Genomic DNA, 23,900 nt, shown 5'->3' on the forward strand with positions numbered 1-23,900 from the left:
CTCTGGACGGACTTTTGGACCTTTCCCCTGTTTTTCTACAGGACTTGAATTGTAAAATGGATGTTAGTGGCATTCTCCTGGCCCTTGGAGGTGGATAGGGCTCACAGAGCACTCGCGAGGAAACCACGAATGGGAGACCCCCCCCCAACACCCCCCCCCCCCCCAACACCCACCCCCCCCCCCCCCCAACACCCCTCCCCAAACACCCCCCCCCCCCCTTATGGGGTCAGAGGAGATGCAGACCAAAGAGCTGAAGCGCAAGTGGGAGGAGGAGCTGGGAGGTGAGATAGAGGATGGTCTATGGGCAGACGCGTTGACTAGAGTCAACGCGTCTGCAACATGTGCCAGGCTCAGCCTGATACAATTTAAGGTTGTTCACCGGGCTCACATGACAGTGGCCCAGATGAGCAGATTTTTTGGGGTGGAGGACAGGTGCGCAAAGTGTGCGGGAGGACCGGCGAACCATGTCCACATGTTTTGGTCATGTCGAAAGCTATGGGGATTTTGGCAGGGGTTTGCGGATGTCATGTCCACGGTGTTCAAAACAAGGGTGGCGCTGAGTCCAGAGGTGGCAATTTTCGGGGTGTCAAAAGACCCGGAATCCAGGAGGAGAGAGGTAGACGTTCTGGCCTTTGCTTCTCTGGTAGCCCGGAGACGGATATTATTAGCTTGGAGGGAATCAAAGCCCCCAAAGTCGGAGACCTGGCTATCGGACATGGTTAGCTTTCTCGGTTTGCCTTGAGAGGGTCACTGTTAGGGTTCACCCGGAGGTGGCAACCGTTCGTCGACTTCTTTGCGGGAAATTAATCATCAGAGGAGCGGGGGGGGGGGGGGGATTGTTTAGATTAGAGTAGGGGGTCAATAAGGTAAATGGCTTTTGCACTATGTTTATGTATATTGTTTATTTTGTTGCTGTTACTATACCGAAAATACCTCAATAAAATGTTTATTAAAAAAAAAGAAGTGATTTTGTCACTCCGAGAGGACCCACAAAACTTTTAAATCGAATTGCGAGAAAAAAGTGAAAGAACCACAAGTGTAAAGCCCGTATCGATCAAATCACCAAGATTCGGAAGTGTGTATTAACTTGCATGCGTACTAACAGGGATATAAAGTAAACTCGTTAGATTTTGCTTAAAATTATCGGGAGTGTTGTGAACCAGAAAATAGCCGAGGCCATACCCGCTGTTCGAATCACCGCCGTATTCCTCCTATCCCAAATTAACGGGAGGGAAAACAGAGATTAACGGTAGGAAAACAGAGATTGGCTTCCGGTGACGGTGGGTGGGAGGCAGCCGCACAATGCAGGGCTCCCGTTCGGGAATGGCATTTTCAGGGCTTTAAGCCCGGTCGGTCCCAGGGTCCACGGAGGCAGCAAAAGCAGGGAGAAGGCACAGAGGAGGCACAGTGAAGGCACAGCAAAGAAAAATGTCGAGGATGAGCAAAAAAACGGCCGTAAAAAAACAGCTGAAGGTCCGTCGGGGAGTGGAAAGGTCATCATGGGGTCACCAAGGAAAATGGAGGCTGGAGCACCAGGGGAGGCCTCATTGCTTACGGCTGAAGAAATAACTAAGGTGATGGCTGCGGAATTTGAAAGGCAGTTTACAAAATACATGGAGACAATGAGGAAGGAGATGAGGGAGGTTGAGTGTGTTGGTGGAGGAGGCGATTTCCCCGGTGACGACAGAGGTGGCGAGCACAGTGCTTTCTACAAATACATAAAACAAAAAAAGAGTGGCTCAGGTAAATATTGGTCCTTTAGAGGATGAGAAGGGAGATTTAATAATGGGAGATGAGGAAATGGCTGAGGAACTGAACAGGTTTATTGGGTCAGTCTTCACAGTGGAAGACACAAATAACATGCCAGTGACTGATGGAAATGAGGCTATGACAGGTGAGGACCTTGAGAGGATTGTTATCACCAAGGAGGTAGTGATGGGCAAGCTAATGGGGCTAAAGGTAGACAAGTCTCCTGGACCTGATGGAATGCATCCCAGAGTGCTAAAAAGAGATGGCTGGGAAATTGCAAATGCACTAGTGATAATTTACCAAAATTCACTAGACTCTGGGGTGGTCCCGGCGGATTGGAAATTCACAAACGTGACACCACTGTTTAAAAAAGGAGGTAGGCAGAAAGCGGGTAATTATAGGCCAGTGAGCTTAACTTCGGTAGTAGGGAAGATGCTGGAATCTATCATCAAGGAAGAAATAGCAAGGCATCTGGATGGAAATTGTCCCATTGGGCAGACGCAGCATGGGTTCATAAAGGGCAGGTCGTGCCTAACTAATTTAGTGGAATTTTTTGAGGACATTAACAGTGCGGTAGATAACGGGGAGCCAATGGATGTGGTATATCTGGATTTCCAGAAAGCCTTTGACAAGGTGCCACATAAAAGGTTGCTGCATAAGATAAAGATGCATGGCATTAAGGGTCACGTAGTAGCATGGATAGAGGATTGGTTAATTAATAGAAAGCAAAGAGTGGGGATTAATGGGTGTTTCTCTGGTTGGCAATCAGTAGCTAGTGGTGTCCCTCAGGGATCAGTGTTGGGCCCACAACTGTTCACAATTTACATAGAGGATTTGGAGTTGGGGACCAAGGGCAATGTGTCCAAGTTTGCCTTCAACCGGGTGAAGAGGGCACTGTACATTGGCAAGGTGCAGTGCGGCATTGTATATCCAGCGAAGCTGAGGGTGACTTACAAGCTCAAGGACTTTTATTTTTGGAACGGCGGAAGCAGCGGAGGAGTTTGCGAAGACAGAAGGACTGTGGCAGAACTGAGAAATGGCCATGTGCCGATGTAACCTTAGGACTGTATTTTCTTCTGTTTTGTTTCACTGCGTGCGGGTGTATGGGCTAAAGGAGCCAATGTTGTATATATTTGGACAAGGGAAGTGATGGGACTTTCACTCGAAATGAGGGCTCTTTGGGGTGTAAGTGGATATGCGGGGTTTGTGTGCTTAAAGGGGATTTCTGGGCTTTCCTAGGGCCGGGCAAGGGGGAAAGGGACCCGGGCAGGGGCCTCCACGCTGGCCGGTTTAAGCCGGCCAGTGAACGGGAGTGATGTGGGGGAGGGGCTGCAGCCATCGTAGCCTGGCAGAACAGGGTCCGAGTGGTCTAGCCGGGGTGGAAAGTTGGGGGGGGGGGGGGGGGGGGGGGGGGGGAGGGGAGAACAGAGGTTGGGGGAGGAGTTTTACAGGAGGCAGTGGACGGGAGGAGTTGGAGAGGGGGGGGGGGGGGACACCTCTATAGGTCAATGGTGACCAAGGGCGGTCCCGGACTCCTTTTTCTTTTTCTCCTTTGTTTTTTGTTTCCACCGTGGGAGGGTTTGTTTTATTGGATGCATTATTGACAGGTGGGCCGTTGTTTGGGGTGGTGGGAGGATGGGATCGTTGTTATTGTTAAGGGGATTGATTTTGTATTTGTTACCGTTTACTGTCTGTGGGTGAGTATAAATTTTGAAGGAAAATGTGAAAATGGAGAATAAAAACTTTTTTTTAAAAATGGAAAACAGAGATTAACGGTAGGAAAAACGAGATAATAATAGCAATGGCGACAAAAGCGATGGAATGTTTAATGAACCCGCAGGAACCCGAGGTCGCAGCGACCAACAGAGCAAAGCAGTGCCCCATATGGGAAGAGGAATTGAGGAAGTATTTGAAGGGGAAAGGATGGCCCTTTTGGTCCGAGTTTTATTCAAATGATAGTCAGGAAGCATAGAACAAACCTAGTGGGACAACCTTACCGAGGTACACAAGAAAAACGCAGCGAAAGTTCGAAAGCCGATGGCAATAGTGTCCTGTTTGGCACAGTTGTGAGGCACAGAGGAGGTCGTGTGGACGCTCCGCAAGCAGCTAGTTGAGAAAGACGAGAAGAATGAGGGAAACAATAGTGAACGTGAAAAGATTAATGAGCAACTCCGGGAACAGTTGGCAGCTGAAGATAAAGAGATGGCTGATGTCAAACGGGCACACCAATCTTGTATAGTTCACCTTAGCAGCTTTCAGACCCAGTACGATAAAGCCGACCAAGATACACAGCACGCAGTCTTGGTACGAGAAGAGACAGAACAGCAGGTAGCACAGTTAACAAGACAATGTGCAGATTTAAAGGCAGCTTGACGAGCGCTCCATAACTCCACTACAGAACAAAGACAGAGCACAGTAGACCACGCGAAATGTAGAAAACAAATAGAGAAGTTGCAGTCACTGCTTTCAATGCAAAACGGATTTAGGACAATCCTTTGGACAAAATTTAGATGAGGAAGGTGCCCCCAATTGGCAAGTACTAAATGAAACCGCCCAGAGAGATGTGGAGAACACAGAAAATCACAATAGAGCCCCCCAGGCCCCGAAAAGGAAAGCACCCGTACCACCGACTGCGCAAGCACACATCCCCTTGAATCCGGTCACCACATGGCGCAAGTCATCGGATCATAGATTATCATAGAATTTAGTGCAGAAGGAGGCCATTCGGCCCATCGAGTCTGCACCGGTTCTTGGAAAGAGCACCCTACCCAAGGTCAACACCTGCACCCCATCCCAGTAACCCCACCCAACACTAAGGGCAATTTTGGACACGAAGGGCAATTTATCATGGCCAATCCACCTAACCTGCACATCTTTGGACTGTGGGAGGAAACCGGAGCACCCGGAGGAAACCCACGCACACACGGGGAGAATGTGCAGACTCCGCACAGACAGTGACCCAAGCCGGAATCGAACCTGGGACCCTGGAGCTGTGAAGCAATTGCGCTATCCACAATGCTACCGTGCTGCCCCTGATCGGGAGGAGCCCGATTGCGTTTACACCACCCCATTATCCATCACTCAATTGAGAGATGCCTGCGCTAAAATTGATCCATTCGAACCCACTGCGACCCACATAATTTCTTTGAGAGTACACGCCAGCAAAAGGTTATGTATGGTCTAAACGAAAGGGAGGAAGTTAAACTTATAGTAATGAGCCTTGACCAGTCCATCAGCTCAGCTTTCCCAGAACCCCAGAATTTAGGAGGAGGAGGGAGCCTACAAGAAATGAAAACGGCCATTTTAGATGCGATCGGGCACAACAAGGGAGACCCCGTAGAAGGTTTGAACCGTTGTAGGCAAAAGAAGGGAGAGCATCCAACCGCATTTGCAGGTCGCCTTTGGATCCATTTTACAGCAGTATTTGGGGATTTGAACCGCGCTCACTTAGATAACGATGACACAACTAAATGGGCCCACACTTTAGTCTCCCACGCCACAGAAGCAGGTCAAAAGTCTTGTGTGAATTACGACCCCACAGATGCCACACACAATGAAGTTTGGGTTTTAAAGTGACTTTCCAGAGCTTGGGAACAATCCCTACACAGGAAGGCAGGTCAGGAACAGATAGAAGCAAATATGCACCCAGTTAGAACTAACCAGGACCCAGCATGGATAAACGAGGGTAGACATGAAGGACAGCACCCCAGAGCACATGCACCACGAGGTTGCTATAATTGTGGACACATGGGACATTACACCCGCGAATGCCGACAAAACCCCCGAACCAGCAACGCCACCAACAACCAGGCCCCCCCCACCTAGGAACAATGTTAGGCCCATACATAGTGTTAGCGCTTGTTCAGATAATTCAGCAATCAACACCACAGATTTACGGTGTTCGGACTCCCCAACTTGGTCTGTGACACACGCTGGGACAAATCAGGCAGATCAGTAGTTACAGGCACAGTTCGGGGACAACAAGTCGAATTTCTTTGGGACACAGGAGGGTCCCGCACCAGTTTAAACTTCTCCACAATGTTCCAGCGTGATAAATGGCCCACCACAGACACCATCACCCTTAGTGGATTTACCGGACACGTACAGCAGGGATACATCACAGCCCCCGTAGATATTCAGATAGGAACCATAAGCACCAGACACACCGTTGTTTTAGTCGACTTGCCCCAAACAGCCAAGCACATTCTAGGAATCGATTTTATGAGCTCCCACAACCTTTCCTTTGATCCCGTGAATAGATGTGTATGGAAAATGGCCAAAGCAGCGAGAGCCCCCGCCACACTCACAGTAAGGGACTATGAACATAGGATTTGCTCAGTAGATTATTGATTTGATCCGCAAACAATTAGTACAGACCAGACAATTATCTGTCTTTTGGGCCTGGGATAGATCCTCGATATTAGTCTGAGAAACCTAGACTGCGTGTATCGGTTCACCTTCGGGAGGTTGCCAAAAGTGACCGTGGCGTGATCCTGACTTAGCTAAGGTGCCTGCCTTTACATTACCGGATGGGGAGCCTCCCGCTCCCCGATATATACACTCCGAGCCCCATTCTTTGGAATTCACCCAACTCAACAAACACTGTAATCGCTGATAACAATAGAGACCGTATACCTCTGTAATTTTGATATATTAAATAGAAATGTGATGCTGCTGTTTTGAAATTTTGTCTTGTACATAAGTTCTTTTTGGTATTTGCCAGCAGCATGAGAATAGCTTAGATAGTGATAGTTAGATGTCCCCTTGTGCAATTAAGTTAAATGTGTAATAGTGAAATGTTTATAGTGACCCGTTAGAAATTATGAATGTATGATGTGTTAATAAAAATGTTAGGTAAATGCTCCAAAAACATAGGACAGAGTAGTGTAGAACGTGTCCTTGACCAAGGGTAACCGGCACACCAAGGATGATAAGGGATCAACAGTATGATCCACCACGCTTTGCATTCAGGATCAAGAGGATGGGATGTAGCCATTTCAGGTGGCCACCTGCAAAGGACCATGGGAATTGTGGCCAACCCAGGACTCTGACAAACTCAGAACTGGTGTGTGTATTTGCAACCCAGGTAGCTAGACGCGATCGAAACCCCGGCTCGTTTGCATTCTAATGGCCCATTTCCCCAGAACAATAGGACTGCACTCAAGAAACCAATGCAGCCACAGACTGATCGGCGCCACTCCCTTTACTCAGGGAGCCCAAACAGCCTAGGTCAATGACCACTAAGGACACGCCCAGCCATCAAGGCACCCGCCCCTTTATTGGCCAAAATCGAAGGCAGTGATCGAAGCCTGTCGAATTATTGAGTCCAAGTTAAGGACCGCCCTAAAGAGCGTGAAATCCCAGAGGGATAAGAGACACAGCCATGTGCTCGGTCTCTCTTGGATCCAGCCTATGCCAACCCAAGTGCAGCATAACGACCAGACAGACAAGTTCAAGACCAACGATCGCTACCAGACGGATGAGTCCAGCAGAAACAGAGCCACTTCTTCCACCCAGCCACGCAAGATCTGGACAAAGGCCTTGTCCATCTGCATAGAGCCGGTTGCCCTGAAGTTAAGTATAGGTTATTGTAGTTGTTAGGTGTAGTTTAACTTGTAGTGTTTGTGTTGCATGTCGAAGTAATCCTTGTCTGTAAATAAACCATCTTTGAACTAGAACTGACTAACTGGTTGTGTGGTCCTTTGATCGATATCCGGTAAAGCCTTGTGGTGGTATCATTTGATACCTGGCGACTCTAAAGAGCATCATTATTAAAAAGAGCAACAATTGTGTGAGCGGAGGGTATGTGGGGTCAGAATGGCATTGACGTCTTTCGGGATGGGGCTCAACGACATTGGGGGCAGGCCAAAGAGGGAGTGTGCAGGGTCCCAAAAGAGCAAGTCTGCCTGACACCAGAGTCCAGTTACTTCAAGGCATATGGTGCCAGTGCACAAGACTGCTTTGAATGAAAGATTCTTAAACCAGATTTCCATTAAAATAAACAGGATATGTAATACCCACAAATTTGTCTGCTAAACACAGCCAATATCAGCTCAAACCCAAGATGGAGATACAATGAATCCATTTCGCATATATTGGTGCTCCAGAAGTGGACCTTGTGTTATCTAGACTAAGCTGAAGGGCATTTGTAGAGGTTGTAATGGAGACTTCTTATTGCTGCTACATGTGCTGCTTACTGTACAGGATAACTAAAATGGCTGCTGTGCCGGACACTTCTTCACTTCCTAAGATGACATAACTACTTTAAAATATATGTTCATGAGTATACTTTACATATTAGCAAGCCCACCTTCACAACAGATGATGCATCAAAGGCCTATTCTCAGATCAACTCATGTCCAAATAGTCTGCTTTCCTGCTGAAGGGGAGCCACTATAAACTCCATTTACACCATTTGCATCAAATATTTTAACAGGGTGCTTCCACCAGTGACATTTTCCATTCTTATTACACCACTATTTTGTTTGTAAATATTTGGAATAGGTCAGAATTTCCAAAACAAAATATTAAAAGAAATACTGTATAATTAATAGCCAGATATAGGTGACAAAAGGTCATCGACCAGAAAGCTAAGTTTCTCTCAGCAGATGCTGCCTGACCCGAGTTTTCCAGCATCTTCTGTTTTTATTATAAATGAAAGGAGATTGTTGTATTAAGAGCACAGTGATTTAGCGCTGAACTGTTCCACACAACAGTCTAATGCTCCAGGGCACATTTCAGGATTATTTTATATGCCAATGGAAAGGAAAACTACTTAATTATGCTTAGTCACAACAGACAAGAGTGGGACCAAACACTGCGGCATGATAATGAAGGAAAGGAACCTCCCTTTGTGACCAAAAGCCACAGCAGACAAACTGGAGGCTAGCTCCACGCCCAGCTTTATGGGAGGTACTACAGCCCTTATAAAGATGAAGGGAAGCAGGCAGGAGACAAAAATCAGAAATAAAAGATAATATTGTATAAATTCTGATCAAGCTTGAAAAGAGTGGACATCCTTAAAAGCATACCTGAGGGTTCATGTTGCTAAGCATGTTCTGGAGGACATGGACATCTTTCAACTGGAAACACCGTTTAAGTTCCTGTAAGGCAAATAAAAATTCTAAGTGACTACAGGGTAGGTAATGCAAAAGTGGGATAGGGGTTATAAGTACGGGGGGGGGGGGGGTGCTACTTGTTGAGAGCACAACATTTCCTTCTTGAGTCTGTTAAATTATCGTGTCAGCCAATATGGCCTCGTGAACTGCAGTGCAGTGCAAGAGACAGACTTGAAGGGAGAATCATAGAATTCCTACAGTGCAGGAAACGGCCATTTGGCGAATCGAGTCCGCACCGACCCTCAAAAAAAAAAGAAAAGAGTACCCTACGTGGACCCACTCCCCCGCCCTATCCCCATAGCCCCTCCTAACCTTTGACACCAAGGGGCAATTTGGCGTGGCTAATCCACCTCACCTGCATATCTTTGGACTGTGGGAAAACCGGAGCACCCGGAGGAAACCCACGCAAACACTAGGAGAACATGCAAACTCCACACAGAGTCAGGCAGTCATCCAAGGCTGGAATCAAACACATGTCCCTGGCGCTGTGAGCAGCAGCGCTAACCACTGTGCCACCGTACAGTATCAGAACATTGAAGTAACAGTTTTGGCACTGTGCACAAAAACAATGTCAAGTGAATATGATCAGGAACAGCAGAGGTAACTAAATTAAATAGATTAACTTCCATTGGTTCTTGACCAAGAAGAATTGCTTTCCAGGTAGAAAAAAATGCAAGATAATGGATAAAACTACAAGGGAGTAAAGGAAGACAGAATGGTGATATGGTTTAAAACAAAACACAAGACGAGCCAAAGAAGGCGGCAGAGGCCCAAGAAGAAAATAAATGAGACAGTTGAATAACAGAGTGTTCTTTTAGTAAAACAATGCAATTGGTCTGGAATACTCTTAAATGCTGCAACCCTGAACATGCAGTTTATTGAAGGAAAACATCACTCGCAGAAGCAAACCACACATTAATTTTGTTGCAGTGCAAACCTGCATCGGGGTGGATGAAAGAAAATGAGTGCAGTTTTTCAAGTGGGTAGGGTGCTTACCTGTGGTAAAGATTCAAACACTTCCATAGGAGGCAAACGATGAACATCCAAGTGATTCAGGTGCCGAGCCACATTATGTATCGTTATGGTTTCTGCAGTTTTGGCTTCTGCAAAGTCTCGCACCCGTTGGATAAACTCCGCTAGTTCAGTGTTAAATGCTTCCATATAACCTTCTTCAGCTACCTTTGTAGGGAGGAGTGCAGGGGGAGAAAGGTTAAGTGAGAAACAGAAAAAATAATGTGAGGTTTACCTTTAACTGAGCAAAATTAATTATTGGAGGACCAAACTGAGCTTGTTTCCACTCCCGCCCCGTCCATTCTTAAAAATGATACACAGCAAGTAGATTGGGACGGGCATAATCAAATCATAGGAAGCTTACAGCACAGGAGAGGGCCACTTGGCCCATCATGTCTGTGCCAGCCTAAAAAAGAACCATCCATACAAAATCCCATTTTCCAGCAATTGGTCCATAGCCCAGCAGGTTATGGTACTTGAGGTGCACATCCAGATACCTTTTGAGGCTGCTTTTACCACCCTTTTAGGCATTAAGATCCAGACCCCTTCCACCCTCTGGGCGGAAATCTTTGCCACATTTCTCCTCTAATCCTTCATGTTAAATCTTTGTCACCTGGTTACCTGACCTCTGTGCTAAGGTAAATAGGAGCTTGCCATTTACTCTATCCAGGCCCCTCACAATGTTATACATCTCAATCAGATCTCCTCTCAACCTCCCCGTTCCAAGGAAACAACCCCAGCCTATCCAATCTATCCTCATTTCCATTCCTAGAAACATCCTGGCAAATTTATTACACCCTTTCTGTAATGAGGCGAATAGAACTGCACAGTACTCGCGTTGTGGCCAAACAAATGTTTTATTTAATTCCAGAATAACCTCCCTGCTCTTTTTTTCTATGCCTCGGCTAATAAAGGAAATGACTTATCATTGCATCTTTAAGTTAAGAGTAGATTGAGCAGTGGGAATAGACAGAAGTTTATTTTAGCAAATAACCAACATAGGTACAATAGGTTGAGCAGGTTCCTTCCTTTGGTGTAAGCAACAATAGTTTGAAGCTTGGCAGGTGAAGCCCATGTCTTCCAATAAATAACGTCATATTGCCATGTACTCTGAAGGCATGAATACGGTGTAACCTCAGCAAAACTCTCCCCATAACTTACTGAAAAATCTCTACCAGTCGGGGGTTCAAAGTCACACCACACTATATATCGAAACAAGCAGTGAGGCAGAACTCCCATTCATGGTAATTAAATACAACAGTTTTAAATAAAGCCACATACAAGGTTTAGGTTGAATATTATGGGTGGGGGGGCTCCACCAATTATGGTGGAAGGGGGCTCTAAAATTACAATTCATTCTCCCACCCCCGCCATTCTTTTCGATTCTTACTTTTGCTTTCTCAAAAAACTGTCTGAAGCAGCCACGAGGATCTTCCTGAAGACTTCTGCCCAGTTCTATAATGAACTGCATAACAACAGCCTGGTGCGCCACCTGTTCCATCAGTGCTTGTTTCTGTAAATAAAGCAAGGTAGATAACAAAAGAGCTGAAGTGAACAAGTTTTCTTTGGGGTGGGGGGTGTAGTGAAGTTACACACAAAACCCCTTCATTCCTTCCCTATCCAAAGGACATACATCACCAGACTAAGGAAGACCTCCTGCACCACAGGCTTGATTAAGCTTGCTGAACTTCACTGTGCAAGGACAGGAGCCGGTTTACCAATGACATTACTCCATTATGCATCATTTTTAATCTCCTCCATTGATAAAGTGTTTCTTGGCTTTGGACCCCACTGTAGCACACGCTATTAAAGGAAACATATTTTCATTGGTGCCCATCTTAAACTGACCATGCAATATGCGTGAGGGGTTTAAGTGAATCTGCTCTCAAGATGTCATTCCCTTTAGCCGCAAGGTGCCATTTGCATTCATCTACTCTTCTGGCCACCTGACTAGGTTAACATTCTTACTCAAATCTAAACAAGCAGAGTACCTGCAGCAGTTTGTAAAGCGAAGGTTTCATTTTAACAGAAAAATGTTGAGGAGTTGGGTTTTAACCCAATCAACCCTTACCGTTAAGGGCTTACTGTGCAGATTACAAAATTTTCTTCCTTTTCCGGCACACAACCCCACTCCCAAATTCACCCAGGCCTTATACCAGCCAATGTGCGAAACCTTATACAGTTCTATCACAACATTTTCCTGACTCCCCTTCAGTTTCTCTTCATTATTCGGGATGGCCATTCCTCAAGTATGTAGTGTTTTTGTTTTTTAAATTCATCCATGGAGATCAGATGTCATTGGCTAAACCAGCATTTGTAGCCCATCCCTAATTGCCCTCGAGGTGGTGAGTTGCCTTTTTACTGCTGCAGTCCATGTGGTATAGGCACACCCACAGTGATGTTAGGAAGGGAGTTCCAGGTTTTGGCTCAGCGACAGTGAAGGAACAACAAGATAGTTCCAAGTCAAGATGACGTGTGGTTTGGGTGATGGTCGCATGCATCTGTTGAACTTGTCCTTCCAGATGGCAGCGATCACAGGCTTGGAAGGTGCAGTCAAAAGGAGCCTTGGTAAGTGCTACATTACACTTTGGTAATGGAAGGAGTGAATGTTTAAGGTGGTGGATGGGGTGCCAATCAAATGGGCTTTGCCAAGGATGGGGTTGCGCTCCTCGAGTGTTCATAGAATCCCCCTACAGTGCATAAGGAAGTCATTCGGTCCATCGAGTCTGCGCCAACCCTTCGAAAGAACACTCCTAAGGCCCACTCCCCTGCCCTATCCTACACATATTGGCAATAGACTGCTTCAGTATCTAAGAGTCATGAGTGGTACTGACAATCGCGCAATCAGCAAGCATCCTACTTCTGACCTCATGCCCGGGGGAGGGGGTTCCCCAGTGATGAAGCATCTGAAGATATTCGGGCCTGGGACACTATCCCGAGGAACTCCTGAGACAGCCACAACCATTTATTTAATATATATTTGCAATGAGCGGAGAGTTTTCCTCCTGATTCCCACTGACTTCAGTTTTGCTAAGGTTCATGAACACCACATTTGGTCAAATGGTGTCAAGTTCCATCACTCTCACCTCACCTCTTGAATTCAGACTCCATATTTGGACCAAGGGTGTCGTGGTGTCAGGAGCTCAGTGACTCTGGCTGAATCTAACCTCAGCATCATCACAGGTTATTGTTGCGTAAATGCAGCTGGACGGCACATTTGACAACAGCTTCCATAACTTTGCTGATGATTGAGAATAGACTGATAACTGGCTGGATTGGATTTGTCCTGCTCTTGAGGACAGGACATACCCAGGCAATTTTCGACATTGCTGGGTAGATGCCAATGTTGTAGCTGTTCTGGAACAGCATAAGTCTTTAGTACCACCATCATAACCTAGCTGTGGAGCCTGACTGCAGACATGGATAGCTTTCCACAGTGCAGACAAGAACGATTGGTCCGATTTTGGTGAGATAGCTCAAGTCTTTCCAGCTTGCCTTTTCTCCTTAGTTGCCTGTATTCTCTTCTGTTCAAAGGAAACACCACCATTTCAGAGACTGGTCCCCAGGTAGTTCTTTGTTGTGCATTATTCTCCCAGTTCATGGTGGACATGCCACATTTGAGGAATTCATCTTCAAGGAACCCTCGAACCTTAATCTTGGCCTATCTCCCAGGCAGTGTCCAACTTTAAGTTGTGAATACATGATCACCGTAGGGATTTTATCGTCAGTCATACAAACATGTCCACTACATCCGAGCTGGGCTCTGACCTGGAACGCTTCAATTTTAGACATTTCTGCTCTTTGGAAGTACCTCAATTTTGGGCATTTTCTCCAATTTGATGCCCAGGATGTTCTGAATGTATCTCATGTGAAACCTGTCCAACTATTTAATCTATTTGAGGTACGTAGTCTCGGTCTTACAGGCATAGGAAAAAGGGTATGAATGACCACAGCATTGTGCACAGAGGTACCCCGCTTGTCACTGCCTGCCATTCAGAAAAAGACCAGTTTATTCCTACTCTGTTTCCCATCTGCCAACCAGTTTCCTATCCATCTCAATATATTACCCTCATGCACTTCAATTTTACACGTTACCCCCGTCAGTATATGGCTTTAACTAGGAGCGTGGCGACAAAAAAGGTGGTGGTGGGCCCGAAGAAGGGAGGGAAGGACAAAATAGCAGCGGGTGGAGACCAGGCAGCGTGGAAGCAGTGGGCGGAGGAGCAACAGGAGGTTATCCAGCGCTGCCTCAGAGATTAAAACGGACCTGCTAGAGCCGATGAAGGCTTCTATTGATAAGCTGCTGGAGACACAGACGGCCCAGGGGGTGGCGATCCGAGAGGCTCGACAAAAGATCTCTGACAATGAGGACGAGATCTTAGGCCTGGCGGTAAAGGTGGAGGCGCACGAGGCGCTCCACAAGAAATGGCAGGAGCGGTTCGAGGAGATGGAGAATCGGTCGAGGCAGAAGAATCTGCGGATTCTGGGCCTCCCGGAGGGGCTGACGTGGGGGCCTATGTGGTCACCATGTTGAACTCGCTGATGGGAGCGGGGTCCTTCCAGGGGCCCCTGGAGCTGGAAGGGGCCCATAGAGTGTTGGCGAGGAGGCCCAAGGCTAACGAGCCTCCGCGGGCGGTGCTGGTGCGGTTCCATCGGTTCGTCGATCGGGAGTGGGCCAAGAAGGAGAGGAGCCACAGGTGGGAGAACACGGAGGTTCGGATATATCAGGACTGGAGTGCGGAGGTGGCGAAGAGGGGGGCCGGGTACAATCGAGCAAAGGCGGTGCTGCACAGGAAGGGGGTGAAGTTTGGCATGTTGCAGCCGGCGCGACTGTGGGTTACCTACAAGGACCGGCACCAGTATTTTGAGTCTCCGGAGGAGGTGTTCAGGCCGAGAAGCTGGACACAGACTGAGGGTCGGGATGGGCGATTGGGGACTGCGGTGGATATATTATGCCTATTTTTGGTTCGGGGGGCCTTTGCATTGTTTTGGGTTTCTTTTTCTCGGTGTTTTTCTCTTTCGGCATGGGGAGGGTTGATGGGGCGGGTTGGGCACTGTTTTGGTTGGTGGCGGGGCCTGGTAGGTGGAGAGCGCAGGCTTTTTTCCCGCGCCGAAGACTTGGGGGGGGGGGGGGGGGGGGCCGGGCCGGGGCCGGGGCCAGGAAGCGAGGATGGTTTCCCGTGCTTAGAACGGAGGGGGGAGGGGGAGAGTCTGTGGATGGGGAGCGGGAGAGGAGGGTGTGCCACACAATGGAAGGAGTCGAAGGGAAGGCGGGAGTGGCCGGGGTCAGCAGGAGTCAACTGACTTGCGGAAGTGCAATGGGGGGAGTAAACCAGCTCGGATTGGAAGTGGGGGGCCTGATAATGGGGGGAGATTTTAACATGGCGTTGGATCCGGCACTGGATCGCTCCAGGTCTAGGACAGGTAGGAAGCCGGCGGCGGCTAAAGTGCTGAGGGGATTTATGGACCAAATGGGAGGGGTGGACCCTTGGAGATTTGCAAGGCCGAGGGTTAGGGAATTTTCATTTTTCTCACATGTCCATAAGGTTTATTCTCGAATCGACTTTTTCATTTTGAGTAGGGCGCTGATAGCGAGAGTAGAGGATACTGAGTATTCGGCAATAGCCATTTTGGACCACGCCCCGCATTGGGTGGACTTGGAGATGGGGGAGGAGAGGGACCAGCGCCCGCTGTGGCTCTTGGAGGTGGGGCTGTTGGCGGACGAGGAGGTGAACGAGCGGGTCCGAGGAAGTATAGAGAGGTACTTGGAGACCAACGACAACGGGGAGGTCCAAGTGGGGATGGTATGGGAGGCACTGAAGGCGGTGGTGAGGGGAGAGCTGATCTCCATTAGGGCCCACATGGAGCGGAGGGAGCGGGGGGGAGAGGGAGAGGCTGGTGGGGGAGATGGTGAGGGGACACAGGAGGTATGCGGAGGTGCCCGAGGAAGGATTGTTGAGGAAGAGGCACAGCCTCCAGGCCAAATTCGACATGGTGACCACCAGGAAGGCTGAGGTGCAGTGGAGGAAGGCCCAGGGGACGGTCTACGACTATGGGGAAAAGGCAAGCCGGATGCTGGCGCATCAGCTTCGGACGCGGGACGCAGCTAGGGAGATCGGGGGAGTTAAGGACAGGGGAGGGAGCGGGGTTGGCATCAATGGGGTCTTCAGGGACTTCTACGAGCAATTGTACCGATCCGAGCCCCCACGGGAGGGAGGGATGGGCCGTTTCCTGGACCAATTGAGGTTTCCAAAGGTGGAAGAGGGACTGGTGGCGGGACTGAGGGCCCCAATTGGGCTGGAGGAGCTGATCAAAGGGATAGGAAGCATGCAGGCGGGGAAGGCACCGGGGCCGGACGGTTTCCCGGTCGAGTTCTATAAAAAAATATATGGACCTGTTGGGCCCGCTGTTAATGATGCAAGGGAGGGGGGGGCTTTACCCCCAACGATGTCCCGGGCACTGATCTCCTTTATCCTGAAGCGGGACAAAGATCCCCTGCACTGTGGGTCTTACAGACCGATTTCCTTGCTAAATGTAGATGCCAAGGTGCTGGCGAAGGTCTTAGCCACGAGGATTGAGGATTATGTGCCGCAGATCATCCATGAAGACCAGACGGGGTTTGTGAAGGGGAGACAGTTGAACGCGATTTTGTGGAGGCTTTTGAACGTTATCATGATGCCGGCGAGGGAGGGGGAGGCGGAGATAGTGGTGGCGATGGACGCTGAGAAAGCCTTCGATAGGGTAGAGTGGGGGTACCTGTGGGAGGTGCTGAAGAGGTTCGGGTTTGGGGAGGGGTTTGTCAGGTGGGTTAGGCTGTTGTATGAGGTCCCGATGGCGAGTGTGGCCACAAATAGGAGGAGGTCCGAGTACTTCTGTTTGCACCGGGGGACAAGTCTGGGGTGTCTCCTGTCCCCCCTGCTCTTCGCACTGGCGATTGAACCCCTGACTATGGCACTGAGAGAGTCGAGGAACTGGAGGGGGTTGGGGCGGGGTGGGGAGGAGCATAGGGTGTCGCTTTATGCGGACGACCTGCTGCTGTATGTGGCGGACCCGGTGGGAGGAATGCCAGAGGTAATGAGGATCCTTAGGGAATTCGGGGATTTTTCGGGGTACAAGCTCAATATGGGGAAGAGCGAGCTGTTCGTAGTTCAGCTAGGGGACCAGGAGAGGGGAATTGGCGAGCTCCCACTAAAAAGGGCGGAGAGGAGCTTCAGATATTTGGGGGTCCAGGTGGTCAGGAGCTGGGGGGCCCTGCATAGGCTTAACTTTGCACGGCTGTGGAGCAAATGGAGGAGGAATTCAAGAGGTGGGACGCGTTGCCGCTGTCCTTGACGGGTAGGGTGCAGTCAATCAAAATGACGGTGCTCCCAAGGTTTTTGTTCCTGTTCCAGTGCCTCCCCGTGTTTATCCCGAAGGCTTTTTTCAGGCGGGTTAACAGGAGTATAATGGGGTTTGTGTGGGCGCGAGGGACTCCGAGGGTGAGAAGGGTGTTCCTGGAGCGGAGTAGAGATAGGGGGGGGGCTAGTGCTGCCCAACCTCTGTGGGTACTACTGGGCCGCCAATGCGACGATGGTGCGCAAGTGGGTGAGGGAGGGGGAGGGGGCTGCATGGAAGAGGCTGGAGACGGCGTCCCGTGTGGGTACGAGTCTGGGGGCGCTGGCAACGGCGCCGCTGCCGCTCCCTCCAAGGAGGTATACCACGAGCCCGGTGGTGGTGGCGGCCCTCAAAATTTGGGGGCAGCGGAGGCGGCATTGGGGGCAAGTTGGGGCCTCGGCGTGGACCCCATTACGGGGGAACCACCGGTTCGCCCCAGGAAGAACAGGTGGAGGGTTTTCGGGGTGGCACAGGGCAGGGATACGAAAGTTGGGGGACCTGTTTGTGGACGGGAAGTTCGCGAGCTTGTGTGAGCTGGAGGAAAAGTATGGGCTCCCTCTGGGGAACACGTTCAGGTACTTACAGGTAAGGGCGTTTGCCAGACGCCAGGTGGTGGAATTCCCGCGGCTACTGCCACACACAGTACAGGACAGGGTGCTCTCGGGGGGGTGGGTGGGAGTGGGGAAGATCTCGGAAACTTACCAGGTGATGGAGGAGGAGGAGGCCTCGGTGGTGGAGTTGAAAGGTAAGTGGGAGGAGGAGTTGGGAGAGGAGATCGAAGCGGGGACGTGGGCAGATGCCCTAGGGAGGGTGAACTCTTCCTTTTCGTGCGCGAGGCTCAGCCTCATACAGTTTAAGCAGCTGCACAGGGCACACATGACCGGGACAAGGATGAGCCCGTTCTTTGGGGGTGAGGACAGGTGCGTTAGGTGCTCAGGGAACCCAGCAAATCACACCCATATGTTCTGGGCATGCCCAGCCCTGGAGGAATTTTGGAAGGGCGTAGCGAGGACGGTGTCGAGGGTGGTAGGATCCAGGGCCAAACCGGGCTGGGGGCTCGCAATATTTGGGGTGGCAGAGGAGCCGGGAGTGCAGGAGGCGAAAGAGGCCGGAATTCTGGCCTTTGCGTCCCTGGTAGCCCGGCGAAGGATTCTCCTTCATTGAATTGGAGAGGGTGAAATTCGCCTTGAGAGGGTCGGTACAAGGGTTCTTTAGGCGGTGGCAACCGTTCTTAGGCTTTCTAGCAGAATGATAGACATTGATCAATGGCAGCAGCAGCTCGGGGGGGGGGGGGGGGGGTTACTTTATTTTTGTTTATGTTATTTACACTGGAGGGTCTGAGGGGGTGTATACACCTGTTGTGTTAAGTCGGGGTGTTAATGTTAATTTATTATTTATGTTTGGGGGGGGGAGAAAAGAGGGTTTGGGGGGTTGCGTTTTTAGATTGTGTTTTGTACTTAACCCTGTTGGGTTCTTTTTTTCTTTCTCATTTTGTTATTGATATTTTATGAAAACCTTTAATAAAAATTTTTTAAAAATTTTTTCTTTTTACATGTTACTCTCTTATGTGGGACCTTGTCGAAAGTCCAAATAAACCACATCCAATTGTTTACCCCTCATCAATTCTACTAATTACATCCTCAAAGAATTCAAGTAGATTTGTCATGCATGATTTCTCCTTCGTAAATACATGCCGACTGTCAGATTCTACCACTGTTTTCTAAGTGCTCTACTATAAAATGTTTGATAATGGGCTCTAGAATTCCCCCCACTATCGACATCAGATTGACTGGTCTATAATTCCATTTTCTCTGCACCTCCCTTTTCAAATAGGGATACATTAGCTAGCCTCCAATCTGTAGGAACTGCACCAGAGTCTACAGAATCTTGGAAGATGACCACTAATGCATGCACTCTTTCTAGCGCTACTTCCTCAAGTACTCTGGGGTGTAGATCAGACCGTGGGGATTTATCGGGATGTTTGCGGATCACTGCACAATGTTCAGCACCTTTCACAACTCCTCAGATAATGAAACAGTCCATATCCAAATGCAGCAAGGCCTGGACAATATTCACACTTGGGCTGACAAGAGGCAGTTACATTCGCGCCACACAAGTGCAGGCAATGACCATCTCCTAATCTAACCACAGCCCCATGACATTCAATGGCATTACTATCACTGAATCCCCCACAATCAACATCCTGAGGGTTATCATTGATGAGAAACTGAACTGGAATAGTCATATTAATATTGCGGCTATCAGGTCAAAGGCTAGCAATCCTACGGCGAGTAACTCACCTCCTGACCTCCCCAAAGCCTGTCCAACATCTACAAGGCACAAGTCAGGAGTGTAATGGAATACTCTCCACTTGCCTGGATGAGTGCAGCTCCAACAACACTCAAGAAGCTCGACACCATCCAGGACAAAGCAACCCGCTTGATTGCTTCCCCTTCCACAAACTTCCAACGAACAGTGGCAGCCGTGTGTACCATCTACAAGATGCACTGCTGTAACTCGCCAAGGTTCCTTCGGCAGCACCTTCCAAACCCACGACTGCTACCACCCAGATGGACAAGAGCAGCAGATACCTGGGAACCCCACCACCTGGAGGTTCCCCTTCAAGTCATTCACCACCCTGACTTGGAAATATATTATCATTCCTTCACTGTCACTGGGGCAACATCCTGGAACTCCCTCCCTAACAGCACAGTGGGTGTACCTACACTTCAAGGACTGCAGCGGTTCAAGAAGGCAACTCACTACCACCTTCTGAAGGGCAACTAGGGATGGGCAATAAATGCTGGCCTAACCAGCGACTCCCAGAACCCGCAAATGAATTTTCTAAAATATCGGCCTTCAATCCCAATTTCCTCAGCACCATTTCCCGACTAATACCGATTTCCTTCAGTTCCTTTTCCTCATTAAACCCTGTGCTTCCCAACATTTCTGGTACGTTATTGGTGTCTTCCTTTGTGAAGAAATAAAACAAAGCATGTATTTAGTTGGTCAGCCATTTCTTTGTTCCCACGTATAAATTCCCATGTTTCTGACTGCATGACATTTGTCTTCACCAATTTTTTTCTCTTAACATATCTATAGAAGCTTTTACAGTCAGTTCTGTTCCCCACAAGCTTACTTTCATAGCATTTCATGTGACTGTGGTTTACTATGTTCCACCCTGATCTTTCATCCATTACACCCAAGCCCTTTGGAATTTGCTTCCAAAAATGAGTTTTTCTTGCTAATAGTTCAACAGTTTCCATTCAGCATCCTCTTAATGCACTCTTAAAACATCAGTTTGTTCCTGCTCTTCACCTACTCCCCCACCTCCTCTAAATTGCTCAAGAGATTCTTTTGAGTGACAACTACTTTTATTCATGTTAAACTTTAAAACAATCTCTCCCTCAACATCACCAAAACTAAGGAGCTGGTCATTGACTTCAGGAAGCGAAGTATTGTACACCCCCCCCCCCCCCCCCCCCGTCTGCATCAATGCGGGAGATGGAGATGGTTGAGAGCTTCAAATTCCTTGGTGTGCACATCACCAACAATCTGTCCTGATCCACCCACTTCGACGCTACAACCAAGAAAGCACGACCGTGCCTATACTTCCTCAGGAAACTAAGGAAATTCGGCATGTCTACATTGGCTCTTACCAATTTTTACAGATGCATCACAGAAAGCATCCTATCTGGCTGCATCACAGCCTGGTATGGCAACTGCTCGACCCAAGACCGTAAGAAATTACTAAGAGTCGCGAACACAGCCCAGTCCATTACACAAACCTGCCTCCCATCCATTGACTCTGTCAACACCTCCCGCTGCCTTGGAAAAGTGGACAGCATAATCAAAGACCCCTCCCACCCGACTTATTCTCTCTTCCAACGTCTTCCACCGGGCAGAAGATACAAAAGTCTGTTCACACGCAGAAACAGTTTCAAAAACAGCTTCTTCCCCGCTGTTACTAAACTCTTAAATAACCTTTTAATGGACTGAACTGATCTCTCCGCACATCTCTTCCACTGAGTAGCACTACACTGTATGTTTCACCCGATGTCTGTGTCTATGTATTTACATTGTGTATTTATCATATGTCCTATGTTTTTTCATGAATGGAATGATCTGTCTGGACTGTACGCAGAACAGTACTTTTCACAGTACCTCTCGATACACATGACAATAAATCAAATCAACCAATCAAGAATGTGTTCATAGAATCATACAGTGCAGGAGTCCATTCGGCCTATTGTGCATCTACCAAATCCATGAAAGAGCTACCAACCATGTCATTCCGCTGCTCGTTCCCCATAACCCTACAAATGTTCATATCCAATTCCTTGTTGAAAGTTACTATTGAATCTGCCTTTGCCATCCTTTGGTAAAACAGAACATCTGTAACAGCTGGGAACTAGTGATGACATAATACATGGTACTTCCTCTTCTGATGCAGTATCAGATGAAACAACCCTTCATGAACTCTTCTCAAAAGTTACACAAGACATAAAGCATTAATTTTACCACGAGCCAGTTCAAAAAATAATTTTTCTTTTTCTTCGAAGATGTAATGAAATAAAACATAATACCACAATTTTGTAAGTTCGAACATGATGAACCTCAGTCACATGAAATGCTACAAAACCTTCAGTAGAAGGAGGTAAATGGGAACCAGAGGAAAGTTACTGAAAAAAAATCAACAACCAAGTCAAGCACAATGACCTCTATCTCTGTTCCTCATTCAGTGCTCCCATCATGAAATTTCACACTAGATGCACTGCCTGCCTGAATTCACATTTATTCTCAAGTCTCAGGCACGTTGGCGATCATTGATTAAAATGTATTTCTGTAACAATTCACCCATACCTCAACATCACATATGATCAATAATCAGCCTTGCAGACTGGATATCAAATGCCCATTATCCATAAACAAGTTAACACAGCAACTCAGTTTGAATCATTATTACTGCAAAACCGCTCAAAACGAACGCCCAGCTTTTGAGTACAATTTGAGCCGTAGGTCACCACTGGATTAAATTTCAATTGTACTGTACTGGATTTAATGCAGTTGAGTACACTTCAGTTACCTTAATTTCCTACAGTTCGGCTAAATAACGGAGTACTTCCTAAATGCTATTGCCCATGACTGACTGATACTCAAACTCAATTTTTTTAAAAAAAAGTGTACCTGAACAATCATTTTTTAGTTCATGAAAATTCATCAGGTTTCTCTCTCCACAACTGCTTCCTGATGTCCTGGACATTTCCAGCAATTTTTGTTTCCATATTTCCAGCATTTGCAGTATTTTATTTTGCTTCATTCTTGTACTGCTGGAAATTAGTCGCCGACTCACACTTCAAAAATAAGTAAAGTTCAGGGAAACATGGATCTAATCTACCTTGTGAAAAGTTAATTGTTGTCTTTGGCTTACCTCCTCCTCTTTTAAATGAAAACACCATTTTATTAGGTAGTTAGCAGTCTCTTGGCAAATGAGATGAGGGTGGTCCGACAAATATCTCTGACTATCAACCCATCGTTTCAACATACCTACAACAAGAGGGCATGAGAAAAAGCCTCAGAACTTGCTCCCAATCTTAAAAACTATGGCAGTACATTAGCCAAATGTCTATTTTGCAATGGTCAATCCCTCCCATCACATTATCACACAGCAGCATGGAAATGAAAGTATTATTCATCAGATTTCACAGCCAAAAGCATGGAAGACTAGCTAAATAATGCAGTGCTATTGTCAATACAATCACTTCATTTACAAAATGCTGAATATTCTTGAAGATAAATTCACACGAATGATAAAATGGTACGGCCAGAATTTATTGCCCACCCCTGGTGGTGATCCGACTGAGTGGCTACCCAAAGGGTCTACCCTTTGGAAGGCAGTTAAATGTCACCACTGGACTTACTGGAGTAAAGGTGACAAGTTTCCTTCCCTAAAAGGACATTAAACCTGTTTCATGGTTTTACTGACATTAGCTTCTGTTAATAATTTTTTTTAAAACTACATTCAAATGGTCAAACTGCCCTGGCTTATTATTCAGGCCTTTGGATTATGTCTAGTAATGTAATTTTGCACTGTAACACCCTGAAGTTAATAATAATTATCGTTATTAATGTCACAAGTAGACCTATATAACTTGTCATTGGGATTATCACAGTTCACAGTTGAAGTTAGTTTTGCAAATTGGCCACAATCAACTATGTTATGGAAGGGTAGGGAGTGGAAGAGAGAATTCTGTGATAGGTTACAACCTTGTCATAAATGAGCCCTGTAACATTGGATTGCACCAGTGAGACGTATATAACAAACTGGTCAAACAGGGGTTCAAGAGGGTAGCACCGTGGCGCAGTGGTTAGCACTGCTGCCTCACGGTGCTGAGGACCCAGGTTCGATCCCAGCCCCGGGTCACTGACGGTGTGGAGTTTGTGCATTCTTCCAGTGTTTGCGTGGGTCTCACACCCACAACCCAAAGATGTGCAGAGTAGGTGAATTGGCCATGCAAAATTGCCCCTTAATTGGAAAAAAGAATTGGGTACTCTCAATTAATATTTCAAAAAAACAGGGCTCAAGAATAATCAACGTACATGCTTACAAACCTACCAGAAAGCAACTCTTGTGGATATTTTAACTGC

The 23,900-nt window shown here is 47.7% G+C and overlaps 1 protein-coding gene across 1 annotated transcript in view; it reads right to left on the reverse strand.

The window, feature by feature from the left end:
* Positions 1–23,900, reverse strand: part of cdc37l1 (cell division cycle 37-like 1) — a 52,644-nt gene that overhangs the window by 10,931 nt on the left and 17,813 nt on the right. Inside the window, exons 4-7 of the mRNA XM_072517102.1 lie at positions 22,684–22,799; positions 11,269–11,391; positions 9,864–10,046; positions 8,781–8,852 (exon numbers count right to left, since the gene is read on the reverse strand). Of these exons, the coding sequence (XP_072373203.1) occupies positions 8,781–8,852; positions 9,864–10,046; positions 11,269–11,391; positions 22,684–22,799 (494 nt within the window). The remainder of the gene's footprint in view (positions 1–8,780; positions 8,853–9,863; positions 10,047–11,268; positions 11,392–22,683; positions 22,800–23,900) is intronic.

This window comes from Scyliorhinus torazame, chromosome 9 (genome assembly GCF_047496885.1).
Source record: "Scyliorhinus torazame isolate Kashiwa2021f chromosome 9, sScyTor2.1, whole genome shotgun sequence".
Lineage (NCBI taxonomy): Eukaryota > Metazoa > Chordata > Chondrichthyes > Carcharhiniformes > Scyliorhinidae > Scyliorhinus > Scyliorhinus torazame.